Source organism: Hipposideros armiger, unplaced genomic scaffold, assembly GCF_001890085.2.
Source record: "Hipposideros armiger isolate ML-2016 unplaced genomic scaffold, ASM189008v1 scaffold_474, whole genome shotgun sequence".
Taxonomy (NCBI): Eukaryota; Metazoa; Chordata; class Mammalia; order Chiroptera; family Hipposideridae; genus Hipposideros; species Hipposideros armiger.
In genome coordinates, this window is record NW_017731824.1 from 472,292 (window position 1) to 492,306 (window position 20,015).

General features: G+C 40.6%; 1 protein-coding gene across 3 annotated transcripts in view; it reads right to left on the reverse strand.

Annotated features, from left to right (window-relative positions):
* Positions 1–334: 334 nt before the first annotated feature.
* Positions 335–20,015, reverse strand: part of SSR1 (signal sequence receptor subunit 1) — a 38,503-nt gene continuing 18,822 nt past the window's right edge. For 2 of the 3 annotated variants that reach the window (XM_019666549.1, XM_019666550.1), the window contains 2 exons: positions 15,494–15,557; positions 335–1,197 (listed from right to left, as the gene is read on the reverse strand). In XM_019666549.1, the coding sequence (XP_019522094.1) occupies positions 1,173–1,197; positions 15,494–15,557 (89 nt within the window). In that variant the 3' untranslated portion in view covers positions 335–1,172. Of the gene's footprint in view, positions 1,198–13,252; positions 15,558–20,015 lie in introns of those variants that run through there. The other variant, XM_019666551.1, reaches the window with a different exon arrangement.

Below are 20,015 nucleotides of genomic sequence, written 5' to 3' on the forward strand. Positions count from 1 at the left end.
GGAGAGCTACCATCTGCTTCATCGCTGCCATCTCCTATTCCTCAAACACAATGTGCCTTTGCTCCTGCTACTTCCTGGGTCTGTAATGTCCTTATTACCTTTACTTCCTTCTCGCCAGCATTCCCACTCTGTACTTCAAGGCTCAGCTCAAAGACCACCTCCTCCTGAAGCCTCTTATCCTCCCTCCCTGTTCTATCTGTCATTCCCAAAAATGTTTTCACCACAAATCCACCGTATTACAGTTACAGGCCCAGCTGCAGGGAAGACATGGACTGTCTTATGCATCTGTGATCCACACCCCCAACCCCGACAGGCACTCGGTAAGAGGCTCATACTTGTTTGTACGCCTTTCAATTCAATTTATTTCAGTCCAATTCAATTTAATGCAATGCAACTCAATTCATGTCAGCATAATAAAAGAGCCCAGGGAGCCCATGCTGAGCACCCACACACAGAAACCAGGCCTCAGAAAGTGGAGGGTAGAAGACCCTACTCACTGATAGGCATGATTACTTGTATTCACACGAAGCTTTATTCCATTTGGGCACCAAGCTCTTCCTCCACCGGAGGCCCTACTGATTGCCGCAGTTGCCCAAGCCTTTTTGAGGCCCCTCCCTGCCCAGCTCATGTTTGAACATCTCCTTAAGATGATACTGGAAGCTGCTAAGGTGTATGTTGCAACCATCATGTCACAGGGGCTCATGAGCTCACTTCACTCAGAGCCATTTGTCTCCTGACCTCAGTCACCATCTATGTGATGGGCTAAGAGCAAGCTGAACTGAATGAACTAACAGCTTGGGTCATAGGGCTCATCAAGTTCTCGCTGGCGGGGGACCCACATCCCCCTTCCTATTGGCTGGCAAAGGGGGCCTGATTGGCTGCGAAATCTCCACCCAGGAACAATGCACAACAGCTGTTACTCCTACTCCACAGAGCCCTGGTTACACAGCCATTCCCAGCAGTGACATCTCGCAGGAGCCAGTTGAGGATCCAGCTAAGTGGATTGGTGCTGTCCTAAGTTTCACAAATAGCAAAAACGGTGCAGAAAGGACGGCCAGTGTCCAGGAACCACACGTCCAGGGGTTTTCCTGTGGCAGCCTTGGCGGAGTGTGCAGTCCTGGCACCTGGACACCGTAAGACGGCAGGGCTGCAGGAGAGGTCTGATAACAGCATCAGTGTGTCTCCCTCCTCCTGCGTCTGAAACAACAAAGGGAGAGAGTGATCCCTTGAGAGGCTTCAGGACAGCCCTTGAATCACTTCCCGACCGGGGTGTGTGATGTGTGGCTGGACAGAGGCAACGGGCCAGGGCCTGTCTTACTAAGAAAGACACTTCACACTGCTCTTACGAGTCCAAATATTTCACATGAGGTAAGACCCAGAGAATCTCCCCTCCCTCCCATGAAGAAACAAATGAAAAATCTAGGAGTGGGGTTCCAAGTTTTCAAAATTAGTCCATTCTGGGACCTCCAAAGGGAAGGATAAATACTGTGTCTCTATGTTGGGATTCGGTCAGACTTTCATGCATTCAGTGAGAATCTGGCATACAAAGAAATCTAAAAACTTAGCCATGCTCCATGAATAAAGCAGAACAAACCCCACAAAGACTCATCTGGAGAGATTTGGAGGGTTTTGCCCTTTGTAACCGCATCAGCTCCCAGACAGTCTCACTCATTCCTCCATTCATTCAACGAATGTTTATTAAGCTGCCATGGTGAGCAAGACGTGGTCCTTGCACTCATGAAAGTTGCTGCAGAGTGGGGAGGACAGGCACACGGCCACCACGATTCAATCGAGCCACTGTGAATGGAGGCTCAGCCCAAAGCACTATGGAACAGGAACAGACTCCTGACCTAACTGTGGGTGCCTGCTGTGGGGCAGCGGGGATCCTAAGAAAGTTTCTTCCCAGGAGGTGACAAGAAAACTGAGGTTGAAGAAGGCAACAAGACCCCACCTTTCCCAAGTCACCAGTATCAACATCACAATACAGGGACAAGCCGGTGGCACCAGGTGCCTTTTCGTTGGCTGCACCGAGAAGGGCATGGCCTCACTTCCAGGCTGTTCCTGCCCAAGAGGCTTGACATAAATCTAATCACAAGGAAACAGCACACAAGCTCTAGCTGGGGACACTGCAAACAACTAGCTTGCACTCCTTCAAAACACCAGTGTCCTGGAGGGCTGTGAAAATGTCTCAGATTAAAAGGAGAATAAGGAGACATGCCAACTAAATGTAACACGTGATCTTGGACTGGCTTCTGAACCAGAAAAAAACTAGCTGGGAATGGCATTATTGAGACAATTAGTGAAATCTGATCATAGCCTGTGGATTAGAAAACATTGCATTAATGTCAAATTTGCTGATTTTGATAACTGTAATTGGGTTATGTCAGAGACTGTGTTTGCTCTTCGGAGATAAACTCTAGTGTGTTCAGGGGCAAAGGGGCATGATGTCTGCAATTTACTCGCAAATAGGTCAGAAAAAAAAGTGTGTGTGTGTGTGTGTGTGTGTATATAGTACAATGTTAATTAATAATCTGGGTGAAGATGAAGGGTATAGGGGACTGCTTTGTACTATTTTGCAACTTTTGTGTAAGTTTAAAATTGTATCAACATTAAAGGTTACCCCCAAACTGGGCAGGGTGTCAGCATCTTCCACTTAGGGGGAGGGCAGGCTGTGCAAGGGAGGGAGGAGGCAGGGGTGTGGTGTGTGGGGTGGTGGGGACACGCAGTTCAGCTGGAGCACAAGTTCAAAGCAGGGCCTAGTGAGAGATCAGGTTCGAAGGTTTGGCAGAGGCAAACAGCAGAGGTTTTGGCCTGTGTCCTGCAGGCTGTGGGCAGTGTTGAAAGGTTTTAAGCAGGGGACAGAGCAACAGAAGGCCATTTTAAGACAATCACAGCAGTGCTTGTGGGTGGTGGGTTTGAAGGGGACGAGATGGCATCAGGAGACTGGGTTCAAGCTCTCACTGCACTGAGGCCACGCTAGCACCACAGCCACGTGGGGCTTCCGCATTCGTCAAGTGTGTCCTTAACATCAGGAACTGGGCTTCCCATGTATCCAGGACGAGGGCCAACAGCACGGCTGTGCAAGCGGGGCAGAGAAGAATTGGATTTAAGGGACTGCTGTGAGGTAGGAGGATGGAGAACCTGTAAAGGGGAGTTTCCTGTGGGAGTGCAGGCACCAACTGAACAAATACTGAAGGAGAAAGCAGTTTAGGGAAAGACGACATCCAGTTCCCATGTTGAGTTTCAGGGGCCTTTGTGACAGTGGGTGTTTGGCTGATGGGTCTGAGGACCCCAGGAGAAGGCTAGGAGCTATGGCAGAGCAGACGGGAGGAGGACTCGTGGAGCCCCACTGCCTGTGTCCAAATATTGGGGGGCCTTACTGTCTCTTCCTAGCTGGGTGACCACAAGCAAGTTGCTTTATCGTTCTGTGCTTCAATTCAAGTTCCTTAGCTGTAACATGGTGATATTAAAACCTACGTAAATAGGGCTGGTTGTCCTGAGGATGAAATGAGTGAATACAAGTAAAATGCTTAGAAGAGTCCCTGGATGAGAAGATGTGCTCGAAAGGGTCAACCACCACCACTACCAATCTCAGCTGGCCTCTCAGGCATCTGACAAGAGGGTAGCAAAACCAGGAAGGGGCAAGTGAGCAGCCCACTTCTGAACAAGGAAAAGGGAGGTTCTAGTCCAGGCTCCCCACCACCGTGTGCTATCCTGCCACCAGGCTAGGTACGGGCTTCCTGAGGGTGGGCCGGGTCCCAGCTCACATGTGGCAGCCAAGCAGTGCCCTCAGGCCCAAGGGATGTTCTGCAGTGTGGTTTTGGGAGGACCAGTGGTGCTTATTAAAATGCAGACTCCAGGGCCCCAGCCCAGGACTAGAGTCAGCAGCCCTGGGGATGGCGCCCTGAACTCTGCACTTTGCAACACGCCTCTCCTGCCCCCACTCCACCATCTTATACGCAATTAAGTTTTTGAATGCTGCCTAAGATCAAGAAATAACTGTTGAAGAAATGCATTTTGGAGGGAAAGGACTAATGGCAATTATTTTTACCCTGTATCTCAATCATTTGGGACCCTTTAATTTATATTATTCAATAAAATATGTAAGGACTTATGTGGCCAGACAATTTCCATCATCTTAATAACGGCAGTGCTTCCTTGAAAAAAAACATTTACCCTATGGGAATATTTTAGAAAAAAAGATCCATGTAGATTGAGGTGGTTATTATTTCTACCTTAGGCTGTATACAAGATGATTTCTGACCAAGGAAAAGGTGATAGATCTCATCAAATATATGCAGGGCGCTCACAAGGTAGAGAAAGCAGGTTTTTTTCTCAGGTGACCTAGGGAGCAGAACTAGGACACAGACCACCAGGATGTTTATCTGGGTTTTCAAGAAAGAGCTGACGGTTGAGCTGTCCACAGACAGGATGGGCCACCGGGGCCGAGCCAGGGGGAGGTGTCCCTACGGAGTCCAGCATGGAGCAGAACAATGGACGCAGTGACTTTTACATGAGGCTCCACTCAGTACAGAGAAAAATAAGAGGACCGTCCATACCTTTTCAACAGAATTTTACAGTTCTCAGGAAAAAAAGTTGCTGATGACAGGTTTTAGTTGGCTGACAAATGAAAATTGCTTAGGTAATGAGGAAAAGACACATCCCTCGGAGTGAAAATTAGGTTATTCTGGGCCAAGCACTGGGATCGTTTTTGGGTTTTTTTAATGCAATATCTTTAAAACTTCAATACAACACCTGACCTATAGTGAAGGCTTTATAAATATTCATTGGCTATTAATAACTAATAACTCTAGTTACTATTGTCCCCATTTCACAGATGAAGAAACAGGCTGAGGTGACCAGTTAGGTGACTTGCCTAAGGCTATCCAGCCAGTAAGTAGGTGAGTCTTGATTCAAACAAGAGCTAATTCCAACAGCTATTCACCATAACACTATACCGATGTCCAATGAGTGATAATATTTAGTTAGCTCATCCAAAATAAACATGTGTGTATATAGACATGATGGAGGCAAGTAGAGGGGTGGCTGGCTTTGTCTGTCCTGAGACCGTTTCTCTTTTGAGAGACAAGATGCATCTGGAGAACACATCCTGAGTGCGGTCGGCGAGCTCCACAGGTGACCCACAGGGGTGTCTCTTACAGGATTCACCTTTTCTACTGACAGGATCACTCAAATAGCTTAAAAATCCAAATCATGTCATTGATGTCTTAACAAAAGCAGTCTTTTTTATTCTGATTTGATGTTTAGTTTTGAGGTGGGCATGGAGCACAGGCAGCACAGGCTGGTTGCAGCAGGTAGTGTGCCTTAGGAGCGAAGGGCTCCTAACACAGGCTTAACTTCTTGCCAGTCTTCCACCTTCCTGGCAATGCCAAGGGGCAGCCTTGGGAGCGGGTTGTTGGCCGCTGTACCACTCATGAACAGCAGGGGGCAGCAAAGCACATTCCTGCTGACGGGTGTTGGGAGCCGGGGAGTAAGTCTTGCTTTCAAAACTTTCCTATCATTTGGAGAATTCTTGCAGAGCGAAACTACAGATTTAAATTATGAAAGCAAAAACCAAGTCGCAAGTAATGAATTATTCCCTTATAAGAAACTTAGCCTTTTTGAGTCTTAATGATACAGTCTCTAGACTTGAAACACTACTTGAAAGGGGGGTAGCACTCTTGTTTCCTTTGGTATCTCTCTCCTCACGATGTTCTCTCATAATGGTCGGTGGGCAGCTTGTGTGCACCCAGGAGGGCTTACTTAATTGTGTCCATGTGATATTTATATAATTCACTAAGCTTGTCATTATGCATTTAAGGGAAAAATATATAAGGTTACAATTCACTCAGTTTAGGAGCCAACTCATTCTGAAGCTCCGGCTGTGGCCTCCATGCTGTTTCACCTTTTCTAGAACTCACCTAAGGGATTTCACATTAGTCACTCGTAGCTGCTCCCGGGCCCTTGCTGGCCAGTTTCCTCGGTTTTGTTTTGGTCAACGTTTCCTGGTGGTGCTACACTGTACAACCAAGAGGCCACTGAAGCGGCTCCTTCTTCTCTAGAATCCTCAAGGTGCAGCTACCTACAGGAGCAAGTGTTGTGCATATGAGCCCAGAGGACACTTGGCCCATGTGAACCCAGAGCACGGCAACTCCACCCTACTTTCTCCTTAGTGTTCAGTACATGGTCACTAGGGGGCCGCCTTGAGAACCTATGTTATAAAGAGGCAGCAGAACCAGGTGAAAGCTCTGTGTTCCAAGCTCAGCTTTGCTCCTTAATAGTTGAGTGATTTTTAGGTAAGTTATTTAACTTGGGTATTCAATTTCATCATCTGCAAAATGGGGATGTACCTACTTCAGTGTATGGTTGTGATAATTAATTCATATTTATTAAACATCTATCATGTGCCATGTACTGTTTTTAGACTTGGTGATCTGGTGACTTAAAATACTTGCTGTCATGAAGCTTACATTTCAAAAGAGTGTGACAGGCAATCGAAGGACAAGGTGACTCCAGACAGTGGTGAGGGTCTGAGCACAAGATGGTGGTGTGAGGTGGGTGCTTGCCTTCGATGAGGTAAGATGGTCAGGGAAGGCTAACGAACAGCAGGGGACAAATGTGGGGGCTGAGACCTGGGCAAAGGGACTCACTGCCAAGTCCAGGGCCAGAGGGAAGCGGAGGGGCGAGACGCAGCAAGGACCAGATCCTGGAGGGTCTTCGGGTGATGGTGGAGACTGTGTCCACCGAAGTGCAACTGGAGGGCAGAGGAGGGTTCCAGCCGGCAGGGCAGGACTGGACCCATCGGCCTTTGTGTGCCCAGGGCCTGGGAGGCAAAGGGTGGGGCAGGAGGGGTGGCACTTAGTGCCTGGCACAAACCCAGCTGTCCATACAGGTGGCTTATTTATTTTTTAAAATATAGATGGGAAGCTTGGGTTCCTTCAAAGGAAAACTAATTTCAAGTATCTTCCAGCAATAATCTATCTTGACTTTCTTAGAATATATCAAGTGACAATACACTCAAGTTTTTAAAAAGGGCTCTTTTCTTTTTGGGCTACAGAGAAGCTGCCAACAACACTGTGATTATCATACTTATCACAGAAGGCTCAGGTAAATGTAATATTTACATTTATTTTTTCTGTTATAAAATATATGCCCATTATAAACATTTTGAAAAGGAAAAACACCCACTACTTTACCACAAAGACTGCTTTACCATTTTGAATATATTATTTTCAGATAGATTTTGGATGAATCTGAAATTTATTTAATACTGAGCGTTTCAAACACTGTAGAAAAGAAATTTAAATGCCGGTTCTTACTGTCCTAATGAAATTTGATTCATTTTCTTCCTTTCAGCAGAAAAGACTGAAAACATTAATTACATAGTTACAAGGACTAAATATCCAGTTTGCACAGCCTCTAATCAAAAGTTACTTTTTCTATGAAGAATGCATAATTCAGTTCTACCACATATAATAAAATCTTGGAAAGGTACTACTGACTGATACATAGAAGAGGAAGTTAAATCAAAGGCCCATCTCTGCTTGCTTAAAAATGTTTAAGTGGTCAGACTATGCTGTCTCTACAATTACTGGAACCCTAAACTCTCAATACGTATGTGGGTGGAGAGGTGGGTGGCGGGGGGTGTCTTAGGACCATCATCTGAAAGTTAACTAGCTGACAGCCAAAGAGCACATGTAAAACTCATCTGAAATCGTCTTTATCTTAAAACAAGACTTTGTTATTTAAAATGTCTCCATTTTTACATGCAGAAAATGTGTGAAGCTTTTTACAAATTACAGGGGAAAATTAAGATCAATATTGTAGGTTTTTTTATTTTATTTTGCTTAATATGTTAGATACACTTTGTGCTTATCTTTAAGACCTAGCAGTGATATGCTTTTGCACTTTAGGAAACATTTCAAACTGCAAACAAATACTTTGAAGGTCACCTTTAAATAAAGGATATGTAAATGTAAAAAGATACATTTGACAGGACAGCAGACCAGTTTAAGTGGTAGGTCAGACTGATGGAAGCAACCACGAAAAAAGGGTGCTTTGGGGTTTACCAAACTGGAAAAACTGTTATTTCCAGATACTTACAGAGCAGGAACATTTCTCAAAGCTGCACACATTTTATGGGTTCACTACTCTCATCTTCATTAAATAGAAAGTCCTAAAATATAGTCAGATGACATTCTCAGTCAACAGATAAAACCTCACACTTCAGAAGAAAGTTTTATCATAACCTGATTAAAACACTGACAGAAATCATATTTCAAGTGTGCAAGCACTAGAATTAAAATAGCAAACCCGAGACCTCCTGCAGTGAATTAGGAAATAGATATATTTTGAACCAGAGGTATTTTGCCTATACTGAATGAATTCAGATTTCTTTAAAGTTCTTAAATTGTTAGATTTTGAAGTGGAGAAATCGAATTTAATTCATAGCAGAGCTAAAATTAGTTAAGGATTTATGAAATTCTGATGTTAAGTCAATAGACTTGGGCTCCTTAAGATTTAATGTTGGGTAAATGGTAGAGTCACTTACTGATGAATGACAAGACAGGGGAAGTTTATGGAGGAAAATAAACATCTGTGATTTGTTGGTTTGGGGTCACAATAAAAGATGTAAGTGAAAATGAGTCACGGAATGGCACTAAGAAATTATTTAGGTCTAGGAAATTAGGACTGGGGTAATAAGCATATTAACAGATGAAGCCATGACAACTGCCAAGAGAACTCTCCAAAGGCCAGTACTGAGAGAGGGGCAATGAGCCTGAGTTTGGGGTTACTCAGCGGAAACACGAAAAGGAGATCAGAGCAGGTCATAGAGGTATGGGCAGCCTGGGGGGCTGGTGTTCAATAGCTTACTTACATGCACAAGTCAAGGCTGGGGAACGGAGACTGAGGAAGGCTAGCAAGTAGGGAGCCATGAGACCCTGAGAGAACAGGGCCTCTTTTTGGGGGGGGTGGGGGAGTGCTAAATTGAAGGAAATTTAAAAGATTGAAAGCCTGGTGAAGAAAAGGAAGCCAACAGCTTAGGAGATACTTTGACAAAAAGGGAAAAACAACACACAAAACAGGAATTCAGCTAGGGGGGGGCAAAAGAATCATGCAAAAGACTCAAGACAGGAAGGTTTTCTATTAGGTGGACACAACAGGAAAGAAGCCCGAGGTGGAGAGGGCGATAGGACAGGAGGTACATCTGGAGATAAAATCTCTCAAGCATCTGGAAGACAGACAGGACCTGGTGACAAGGAGTAAGTCAGTAACAGCTGTGAGGGCCTTGCGTAGACTGCAGTCGGCACAGTGAAGTCTCCACTGTCTAGACGTGACCACGACAGCACACATACAGACAGGACTTCTTGAAACCAGATCTACCGGGCAGCCAGCCACATGTGAAAAGCCATCGTAGTGACCAGAATGAGAGTAATTCTAGGCAGGGGCTTCGGTATAAACCAGGTGTGTTATCCAAGAGGAAGTCAACTAAGTTCGAAAGTCAAGCGACAACATTCTCACCCGCCATTCATTGGTCCTCCCGCCAGTGTGCAGACAGCGTCGGGACAAGCACATGACAGCCTGCTCTAGACCTTACTTCCCACGTGGTGGAGACAGTGCCATCAGCTTGTGGGCGGGTTTAAAAAACATGTAACAGCATTTTTAGCCATAAAAAGGTAACTCGGCTTCATGAACAGGAGGAGATATTAAACGCAAGACCTTAAAATACATGCAACTCTCACAATAAGCCAGGAGAGTTCAAGGGAAGAGAAGTCCTGTTCCCACATGTACTGAAGACCACCGCGAATGATGGCAATGGGTCCTTTCAAGAGAGCCACTGAGAGTATTTATAAACACAGCTTGACTTCAGGCAGTGACAGACAGATGCCTATCTCAGAGAAAGTTATCAAGCAAATCCTAAAAGGTGCAACCAGAACCCAGGTAAGTCTATTTTGTGCATTAAAGTGAATGTGCTCCCTGACAAGGGATTCATATACCTTTCCCAGCAAAGCTGGAGAGAGCAACAGACCAAAGCTGCCGCGGGGGCCTCTCGTCTCAAGGCTGTTTCTCCATGGATAACCGGGTTGCCTAGGGTAGCTGTGAGGGTTACAGGACAGTGGAGGGGCACAGGGCAGATGCGTGATACACATCTGCTCAATCAATTCTTGACTAAAATATTTCTCACACTGCTTTCTAAAATGCCTTTAGAGCTTGAGCACCTATTTTGACCAATGTGAATAGGACAGGTGACCAGACAAACAGATTTCTGAAATCAATTTATGACTGATTCTCTTTGGGTGGCTCACAGTCTGAAGTCGAAAGAAATTCTGAGTTTCAAAAATGTTTTTGCACAGCAGTAGCAGCACTGGGAAACACGTAGCCTCTCTAAGTGTTCTGAAGATAATGCTCAATTGGATGTGCAGGCTCTGACAGATTTACAATGACAATGAACACTCCCCTTGGCAGCTCTATTACTCCTGTTCATTATTAAGTTCAGAGCTAGCCACATTTCATGGCCATCTAAATACTGTTACTCTTTAGTTAAAAGAGAATACTGTTTACCTTATCTATTCAGTAGAATGTAACTGTCACTGCACATGGAAGTCCAAAAAGTGGCATATTCACTCCCCGCTCATGTGCTTGTGGCAGCAGGAGCAGCAGTCACTTACATGGCTTCCTAAGTGCCACACAATGTTTGAAGGCCAGTGAGGTTATGTAACTTGCCTCCAACTAAGGGGAGGGAGCTGGGATTTGAACTCAGGCAGCCTGACACAAGTCCATTCTACACCTTAGCTTTTTTTTCTTTTGCTGAGTAAACTATACTTAAGGAAGAAATCACTTAATAACATTGTACGAGGTAAAAGTACGCAGGTAACAGATTCAAACAATTTGGGGAAAGCACACAGCAAGACTCCAGAGGCGAGCTGCCTTCGGAAGGTCACCGTTGGTTTGAGGCCAGAGTTGACTACACGTCCTAGTCCCCAACGGAGCATAAAATGCCACCTTTGTGCAACCTCACAGAGCTGCCAATGAAACGGGCCATCACCAGGAATATTTCTGAACACATCCCATGGGAGGATGGCAAATAAAAACTGGTCCACATTTTCTTCTTTCTTTAAACACTTGTGATAGGTTTCCACTGATAATTGCTAATTAGAAGCTGAGAATAAATGGGCGACAAGATACAGAGCTGACAGTCCAGCAGAGGGAGACAGACATGTCAACAGGATGACAGATTATCATAGGTACTGCAACACAAATCTACATAAGGGGCAGCAGGGGAACAAAAAAAGCCCTAGTCAAATCATCTTTGGCTGTGATTTATGGACTTTAAATGAGGGCTGTCCTTCATTATCTCTAGGTGATAGATTTTCTTTCTAATGCTCCATGGCGTCTAGTAAAGGAAAGCCTTATTTGAACAGAAAGAAGACAAGACAGAAGCCAAACAGTAATCCCAGTTCTATCACTATTTGGCTGTATAACCCAGGAACAGATACTTCGTTCTCATCTCTAACAAGAAGGTGAATCTTTCAATGCTTTATAATTTGAAAACCCAATTAAACTAGGAAATCTATTTTAAAGAAAATGTTTTTAAAGACCATGATTTTGTTAATCAGGAGGACATCTAAAGAGGTATGTCATTGCTAGAGATTTTAAATAGGGTATTGTGGAAAACTGTATTGTATAAAAAAATGAAGTGTCAAATTTCAAATTATACATACCACACAAACCAATTTATAACAGCTCAGAACTCTGGGGTTTTACAGTGTTCTGGTATTGAGTGGCATTTCTGTACTCCTGTACGTGTGTGTGTGTGTGTGTGTGTGTGTGTGTGTGTGTTATATTCAGTATGGAGGTTATCTGAACTGATTGCTGGATTCTGGAAAGCCAAGTATTTGTAAGCTGCCCAAAAGAAAGCCAAGTATTTGTAAGCTGCCCAAATGCTTGGTTTTACAAAATTTCTATCTTAAACATAGTGCAAGGAAAAGAATGTGTGTGTTTTAGAATAAGACAGCTCTGAATCCATATTCAATGTATGACCTTGAGCAAGCTCTTGAACTCAGGAGGCTTTGTTTTTTCCATCTATGAAATGAGAACAGTATCACCTTCCTTCAGTGGGATGTTGTGGTTTTGAGATGATGAATGAAAAGGCCCAACACAGTGCAGGACTGATGATGTTTTATAAATGAGTTCCTCTCCTACTGTCTGAGGGGGAAAAAAAGCAGCAAATGGTACCCCAAACTTAATGCCATATTCCTAAATAATCCCAAAATCTAGAAAAACTCCAGAGCTTTAAATTATATAATTACTGTAAAAGTCCAAGTTTTGTGTAAATGAAAAAGGATAAAAATCATGCAAATACTAATTAGTAAAGTTCGTAAGAGTCCTAAAGAAACTATTATTTAGATGTTGGATCAGCTTAAAAACAAAACCGAACATTCCACTATATCAGTAACAAGGGCCTTGTTTATGTGTCAACTTGTTCTTTACTAAGCTGGAGATAGTTCAAAGAAAAGTAGGATTTTATTTAATAAAATTAGAACAAATGTATTAACTTTACAGCTATCGGTGATACTGTCCCAAACTGTGGTAAATTACTTCAAATGTACCTGGAAATGTTTTGAAATTTAAACTAACATCTAATTTTGGAGTAATATTAAGGCTGAAAAATCAAGGGTGCAACCTATCAAAATCTTGGTGCGAGATGTGTATTGCCGAGTTCATGGTAAAAAAAAAAAAAATTACATCATTATTTAAATGCATTAATCAAGTACATTTTCCTTCCTACCAAGGGTATGGGTATCACTGTACCACAAGAGCTGAATGCCCTGTAAGAATCTTGCCTATTATCACATGTACCTACTGCTGTAGCTCCAAAATAACCAAGTCATTACATAAAGGTTTCGCTGTCATGTTACCCCCATCTACTTCTTCCAGAGCCAAAATACACTTCTGGGCTGATGCACTGCAAACACACCTTTAAGGCAGTGGCTTTTTAATCTTTTGGGTTTTTTTTAAAGATCTAAATTTGCCTTTTCCTATCCAAGTCATTATTTCCTGAAGCTTATTTAAAACTAAAGACTTCACTAAAATCAAGTCAGGACTCCTTTCCCTTTGATTTCCATTTTCCTCAGGCTTTTACCTTGGAGTTCCCATTTCCCTTTCCCCTTCCAACACCTTAGGGGACAGGAATAGTCTTAAAAGTCACTTACTACGCAAGACCGTGAAATGAATGATGAAGCTATACAACCAAAGCAAGATCCATGCTTTATGAACACATTATTCTCACACATCTGAATCGATACACAAGATTCTTAGTTCATTTTACAGATTCTCAAATCAAGTTGTTCAAAAGGTAATTTCTGAAACCATAGTTGACGTAGCAAATGGATATATCAAAACAAACAAAAACGTCATCCAAATATTTACATTTAAAAAATAGGCTACTTATCAAGTGTGCTTGAACAAACCATGTGTGGAATTGAATTCCATTTATTATGGAGTTAGTTTCTGCTAAACACATACTGGACAAAACCCCATGGCATCTGAGTTTTCAAGTGTTCCCAATCTATGATAAAAAAATAAAACATGAGAATTTCAGAGGCACTGATGTGAACCTCAGGAGTAGAAGGGCTAGCATGTGAGGCTAACTACTGAGGAGTCAGAAGGGCTGGCACCTGTAACTCAGTGTGGCTTTGCCATTGCCTCAGTATCACCAGGTATTCAACAGAAATCTCCAGAGGTCATTTAAATTTTGTAATTACACCTCACTGAATTATGTTCTAGTAGTTTCACAAACTTGGGACATTCACAAAAAATGTTCTGAATATATTCCTTGAGAAGGTGGAGGGTCTCCTATGTTACATTAAATAAAAAACCATGCAGTTTCTTAGAGCTCATAGAGCCTTTTCAAAATAAACTACAGATCATACAGCCCAATGAAAAACTCAAACACTGTATATTACAGGTATAGAAAGTTTATAGTTCAGCAACGCCAACACAGATAATCGGACGCCCTTTGCCCCTACTTGCAATGTGATTAATAACTATACAATAACTTCGATTTTATTATCATTGGCTTTGGCTCAGATGTTTAAACACTTAACAACTTGGAAAGATTTTTTGTTTTGTTTTGTTTCATTGTCTTTGTGTGGGCATGGGCGTAGGTGGGAATTATAATGGAGATGGGTCGGTTCATTATAATGAAGACAATCAGGAATTAAACAGCCACTAAAATTTCATTTTTACCATTTTCTTACAAAATATACGTGAGAATATGGCTTAAAGACAGAGAGAAAAGCCTCTTATTTGTTCATACTATTATATTTTACCCTTTATCTAGTCTGACAATAATGCCAAACTTAATTTAGTAACTCTGTAAGCATAACTCTGTAAGAGGATTTTATGAAGTCCAATTTCATTTTGGTTCTTAGATCTTAAGTGCTCAGTTTTAGAATTCTTCAGGTTAACTAAAAAACATTTATATCAACAACGAAAATCCCTAAAAGATTAGATAAAAGCAATTGGTTAGCCATTTAAAAAATACCCAACTAACTTTTTTTAAACAAATTAGAATTAGTTGGACTATATCTCTGCCCCTATAAATTGACCTCTGGCTTAGTCTGTAGACCAAGGCAACTTTTCTTAAGCAAAATGCTTCTATTAAGGAGAGAAAAATGATCTTAAAAAAAAAAAAAACTAAGGTCTAAAATCATCCCGAAGCTATCCCTTGGGTCAGAAACAAAATAACAATGGACAACACAACAACTCAGTTTCCACAAACATACCATTTTCTTTTAGATAAAAAAGAGAATGGGGTTGATTTTATATACCAAAATCAGCAGAACTTTCATGTTTCACAATTTTGTTGCTAGTGATCCCAAATTCCTTGAACTCATTAGGGAAGTTTTCTGAAGGTGCATATTATAGTAAACAGCAAAATACCAAAACAATTGTATTGCTAAAAAGCAACTACTCCTGCTTGTGCCTTTAGAATACTAGTTGTAAACCAGCAACAATAACAAAATGCTAATTTGTGCCATCAATTGGGATTTGAGCTATTCTAAGGAAAAAGCAAATTGTTTTCTTAAATCAGTCTAAGGCAGAACATCTATAATCATATTGGGCAAATATTGATTTTGGGGAGAAAATATCAAAAAGGAAGAGACAGTAGCATTATAGGTAGTATTCTAAAGGCATCCTTCAGTTAGTTCGACAATGATTCTGGTAAGCCCAACTGCTCACATACATACACACGCACACACATAGATTTTAATGGTTTTAAAAAAAAAAACCAAATTTGTTACTTTAGAAAAATGAATGCAGTGCATTTTCAGCAATATTATCGCCACAGACTCTGATTGCTCAGTCCACACATAAGTAGTAGTTGCCTTCTATGGTGATATGGCTTCTCTGCACTAATTCCCATCAGGCCGAAAAACATTAGGGCAGGTTAAATAAAGACTGAATTGTTGCACAAAGGAACATTTACTCATCAGATCCCACGGATCTCTTCTGTGCCCGTTTCCTGGGCAACCTTCTTGGTGAAGCTTTATCTGTAAGAAAAGAGAAAGTTTTAACTTGCCTGACTATTTTAAGTATGTTGGATTCAAAAGACATTTTAAAAAGCATTTCCCTTCAACTTTACAATTAAGTTAAAAAAACGAACACACATGCAAGAATATCATGTAATATAGTAAATGCCTTTCTTAGTTTAGGTATTTTAACTAAACTTTAAAATAATCCTTCAAGAGATAACTCAATTAAAATGAAACTTTGCAATTAGGGTGGGAAAAGATCTAATCTTGATTATCGTAATGTTGAAGCCATTCCCCCCAAATCTTCTTGAATTCTACAATTTACCATGATTGTACATGCATAAGTAAACACTTTAGAAATAGTGTTAAAGCAAGGGAAGTAATAGCTAAAATAAATGAATGGGACTTTATCAAACTAAAAAGCTTCTGTACAGCAAAAGAAACCATCGACAAAGAGGCAACCAAGCGAATGGGAGAAGATATTTGCAAACAACGCCTCCGATAAGGGGCTAATATCCAAAACATACAAGGAACTCAAAAACAAACAAAAAAATCCAATCCAATTAAAAAATGGGCAGAGGACCTGAATAGACACTTCTCCCAAGAGGACATACACATGACCAATAGATACATGAAAAGATGCTCAACCACACTAATCATCAGAGAAATGCAAATAAAAACCACAGTGAGATATCACCTCATAGGATGGCTATCATCAGTAAGACAAATAATAAGTGTTGGCGAGGCTGTGGAGAAAAGGGAACCCTCATACACTGTTGGTGGGGCTGCAGATTGGTGCAGCCACTATGGAAGGCAGTGCGGAGGTTCCTCAAAAAATTAAGAATAGAATTACCATATGACCCAGCAATCCCTCTCCTGGGGATCTACCCAAAAAATCTGAAAACATCCGTAAAAATATAGGTGCTCCAATGTTCACTGCAGCTTTATTTACGGTGGCCAAGACATGGAAACAACCAAAGTGTCCTTTGATAGATGACTGGATAAAGAAGATGTGGTATATATACACAATGGAATACTACTCTGCCATAAGAAAAGATGAAATAGTGCCATTTGAGACAACATGGATGGATCTTGAGATTATTATGCTAATTGAAATAAGTCGAGAACCATATGACTTCACTGTACGTGTGATATAAAACTGAAAGCAACAAAGGAACAAGACAAATAAAAACTCATAGACATAGACAATAGTTTAGTGGTTACCAGAGGGTAAGGGGGTGGTTACACTTGAAACCTATGTAATTTTACTAACCATTGTCACCGCAATAAATTTTAATTAAAAAAAAAGTGTAAAAGGTATTAAATTTGCAGTTAAAAAAGCTTATATTGGTTATGAATTAAAGACAATAATTTACAAATGTAGCCATGTAGTCTGTATAATATTGGCAATTTCATAAATTTACCTGGAATAAGCAGAAGGATAAAGGATTACAGTATATATCAATACTAAAACAATCCCACACACATAAACATTATCTTTTTACCTTTTTCTCTTTATCTTATGTTAGAGTCTTAGTGGAGTCTATTAAACAAACAATAAGCTGGTGGGTTTCTTCTACTTTCATTCAATAAGAGGATTCATCTTCAAGTTTCTTTAAAAAGTGAAGGGCTGTCTTCTCTGACCATTGTCTTTTTCTTATTTTGTACGAGCACTTTTCATATTAGGAAGATATGCTCTTTGTGGAGTAAGCTACGAACTGCAAACTATAATAATTTTCCCAGTTAAAAAAAAGCAAAGGGCTGGAAAAAAAATGTTTTCACCTACAGATGGGGTTCATTTCGTGAACAATAGTATGAAAAAAATAATGTGCCTAAAAGATCTTAATTTTTATTTTCCAAAATCACTACACCATACTTATATTTAAAAAACACATAATTGATTTTTATCAAGCATACTTAAAAAAGTAAAAGTTCTTTTTAAAAATCTGCTTAAGAGTTAATGATTCAGAAATATTAAGTCTACAAATCACATGAAAACTGACCTTTATTAAATAGGTTAGTAATGTTGTGTTTAGGGGGTTCAACTCGCCTAAAACTGAGCATAGAAGCACTTTTCTTATGAAGATAGTCTACAACTTCTACTTTTACACAGACCAATTTTAAATAATTTTTAAAAATACTGGGTTGTCGGAAAAGTCATAACGTATTTTTTCTGTTTTTCGTTGCAAAAATGCATCATGACTTTTCCGACAACCCAATAAATATGCTGAATATAAATTTTGAGGACTCAAAAAGAACTTTAGAATCTAACAGCCATCTGTGTGAACACAGCTGTTACTATGCAGATATGAAGTGGTGATTACTGACTTCCAACAATTTCAACCACCTGCAGAAGGTTTTTAACTATGGCAATACACGGGGAAAAAACAAACAGAAAAACCAACCCTTCATTACCTGCCTGTCTAGAACATCAAAGTTAAGAAGCAGACAAATAAGAAACAGAGTAGAAGGGCATTCTGGAGTCACTGACCTTTTGGGAAAATGGCTCCAGGTATCTCAGCAGCCCAGTAAATGGTATTTTATTTCAGCACAAAACAATAACAGATGTGTACAATGATGTGTTTTTCAGTTCAATCCCCCACCACTTCCTGCCACCACCCCCAAACCCTAAAAAACTTAAAAAGAAAAATCCAACAAATTATTTAAGGTCAAAATATTTCAGGTTTCAAGAGGGTGGGAAAAAGTTTTATGAAAAAAAAAATCACTTAAGTAAAAAAAACAAAACAAAGAAAACCCAAAACTTAAAACATGTTTAATGATGTTGAATAAATGCAGCACATCTGAAAATTGCTTGCACTGCCCATTTAAAGGGAAGATGTTGAAGAAATATGCCTAATTAACTGTAATAAAATTGTAACTCACTGCAACTTTTTCCTTTTCAGAACACAAAGACAAAAATGTTAGCAGAAACTTCAACCAGTCTCTCACGCCTTTCTCAGACTACATAATCTAATTTCCTATTTTACCTATAAGATTAGCTCTAAATAAATAGCTTTCAGATAGACTTTTTTATTAATGAGATATAAATTGCAAGTTTTCTGATGGATCCATGAGTAAAATAAGAAAGTCAAATCACTTAAAATTAAGACTTCATTCTTATCCTTTCTGATTAAGTTTTCCCTATGTATACACTTAAAACACTAGCAATTAAGCAAAGATCCTATAATTTTCTATTAAAATCAGCTAACCTGTCACTTATAGTTAAAAAGACTTCAGGGGAGTTTAATTACCCTAATCTGAAATAAAAAACATATCAGGAAAAAATGGATTCAAATTGTTTCAAACCACCCCCTCCTTCCTTTATATTCTGAGGAGACACGGATATGAAAAAGCTGTTGCCAAATTAAATATTGGCATCTTAAATATCCTACTTCTCACACCACCCTTCTCTAAAGGTAACTCCTCAAAGCTTGAGGAGCCTTCTGCTTCCAGGCACACCCTCTGCTCCACGATCTTCAAAATGCCTCTTGGTTTTCTCCATTCTAGTCTCAAATATGCAAAGTACATGTCCTATCTTTGAAAGAAATGGCTATTTTTTCCTAAATTACCTGCAATTTGCCTCAACCCCTTTACTCTTAAAACCATCTTCTAAGACAGTGGTTCCCAAAGTGTGGTCTGCAGCAGCAGCCTCAAAATCACCTGAGAACTTAGATATGCAAATTCTTCGGTCTCACCCTAGACATACTCAATTGGGCTCAGCAAGCTTAACAAGCAGTCCAGGTCATTCTGATGAATGCTAAAATTCAAGACTGCTCCAAGGAATCAAGCGTAAGAAGGGAAAAACAAACAAACAAACAAATAAAAAAACAAGCATTCGAAATTAAGTAAGAATACTGTTCAAGTTTAAAATAGCAATGATGTTATGATTTGAAAAAATATGCATTTTCTAACTCAGTTCACAGAATGGGCCTAGAAACAACATCACCAAGTAAGTATCAATGACATCCTTCAAGTCTAGACTTTCATTTCTAGTATCATTCAGGGGTCCTTGGAGAAACAGCTAGCTCCATGTCTAGATAGAGTAGGTAAAAAGTCTGTATTATCTTGCTGAGTCAGCAAGTAAGGGATTCCCTCAAAGATAAACAGGATAAGATTGGAGGCAGTTCAAAACGGCAGCCAATAGCCAAAACTGGTACAATCTGAGCATCAATAATATAGTTAACAAAAACATACTGATTCTATGAAAATCTGAAGTTAGAACTGATAATCAAAAAACAAAGGAGAAAATTAGAAAAAACTCATTTGTCACCATTTGGGTGGCTTTTAAACTAACTCTTTGAAAATTGGAAAATAAAGGGAAGAACTTAGCATTTACCCTTTGTCAGTAGTAACTGTTTTTAGGGTAATTAAAAAGTCCCAGTTGAGGGCCGGCCGAGTGGCTCAGTTGGTTAAGAGCTCGCTCAAGAGTTTGAGCTCTGAGCAACAGCGGTTCGAGTCCAGCCCGAGCTGAGCAGC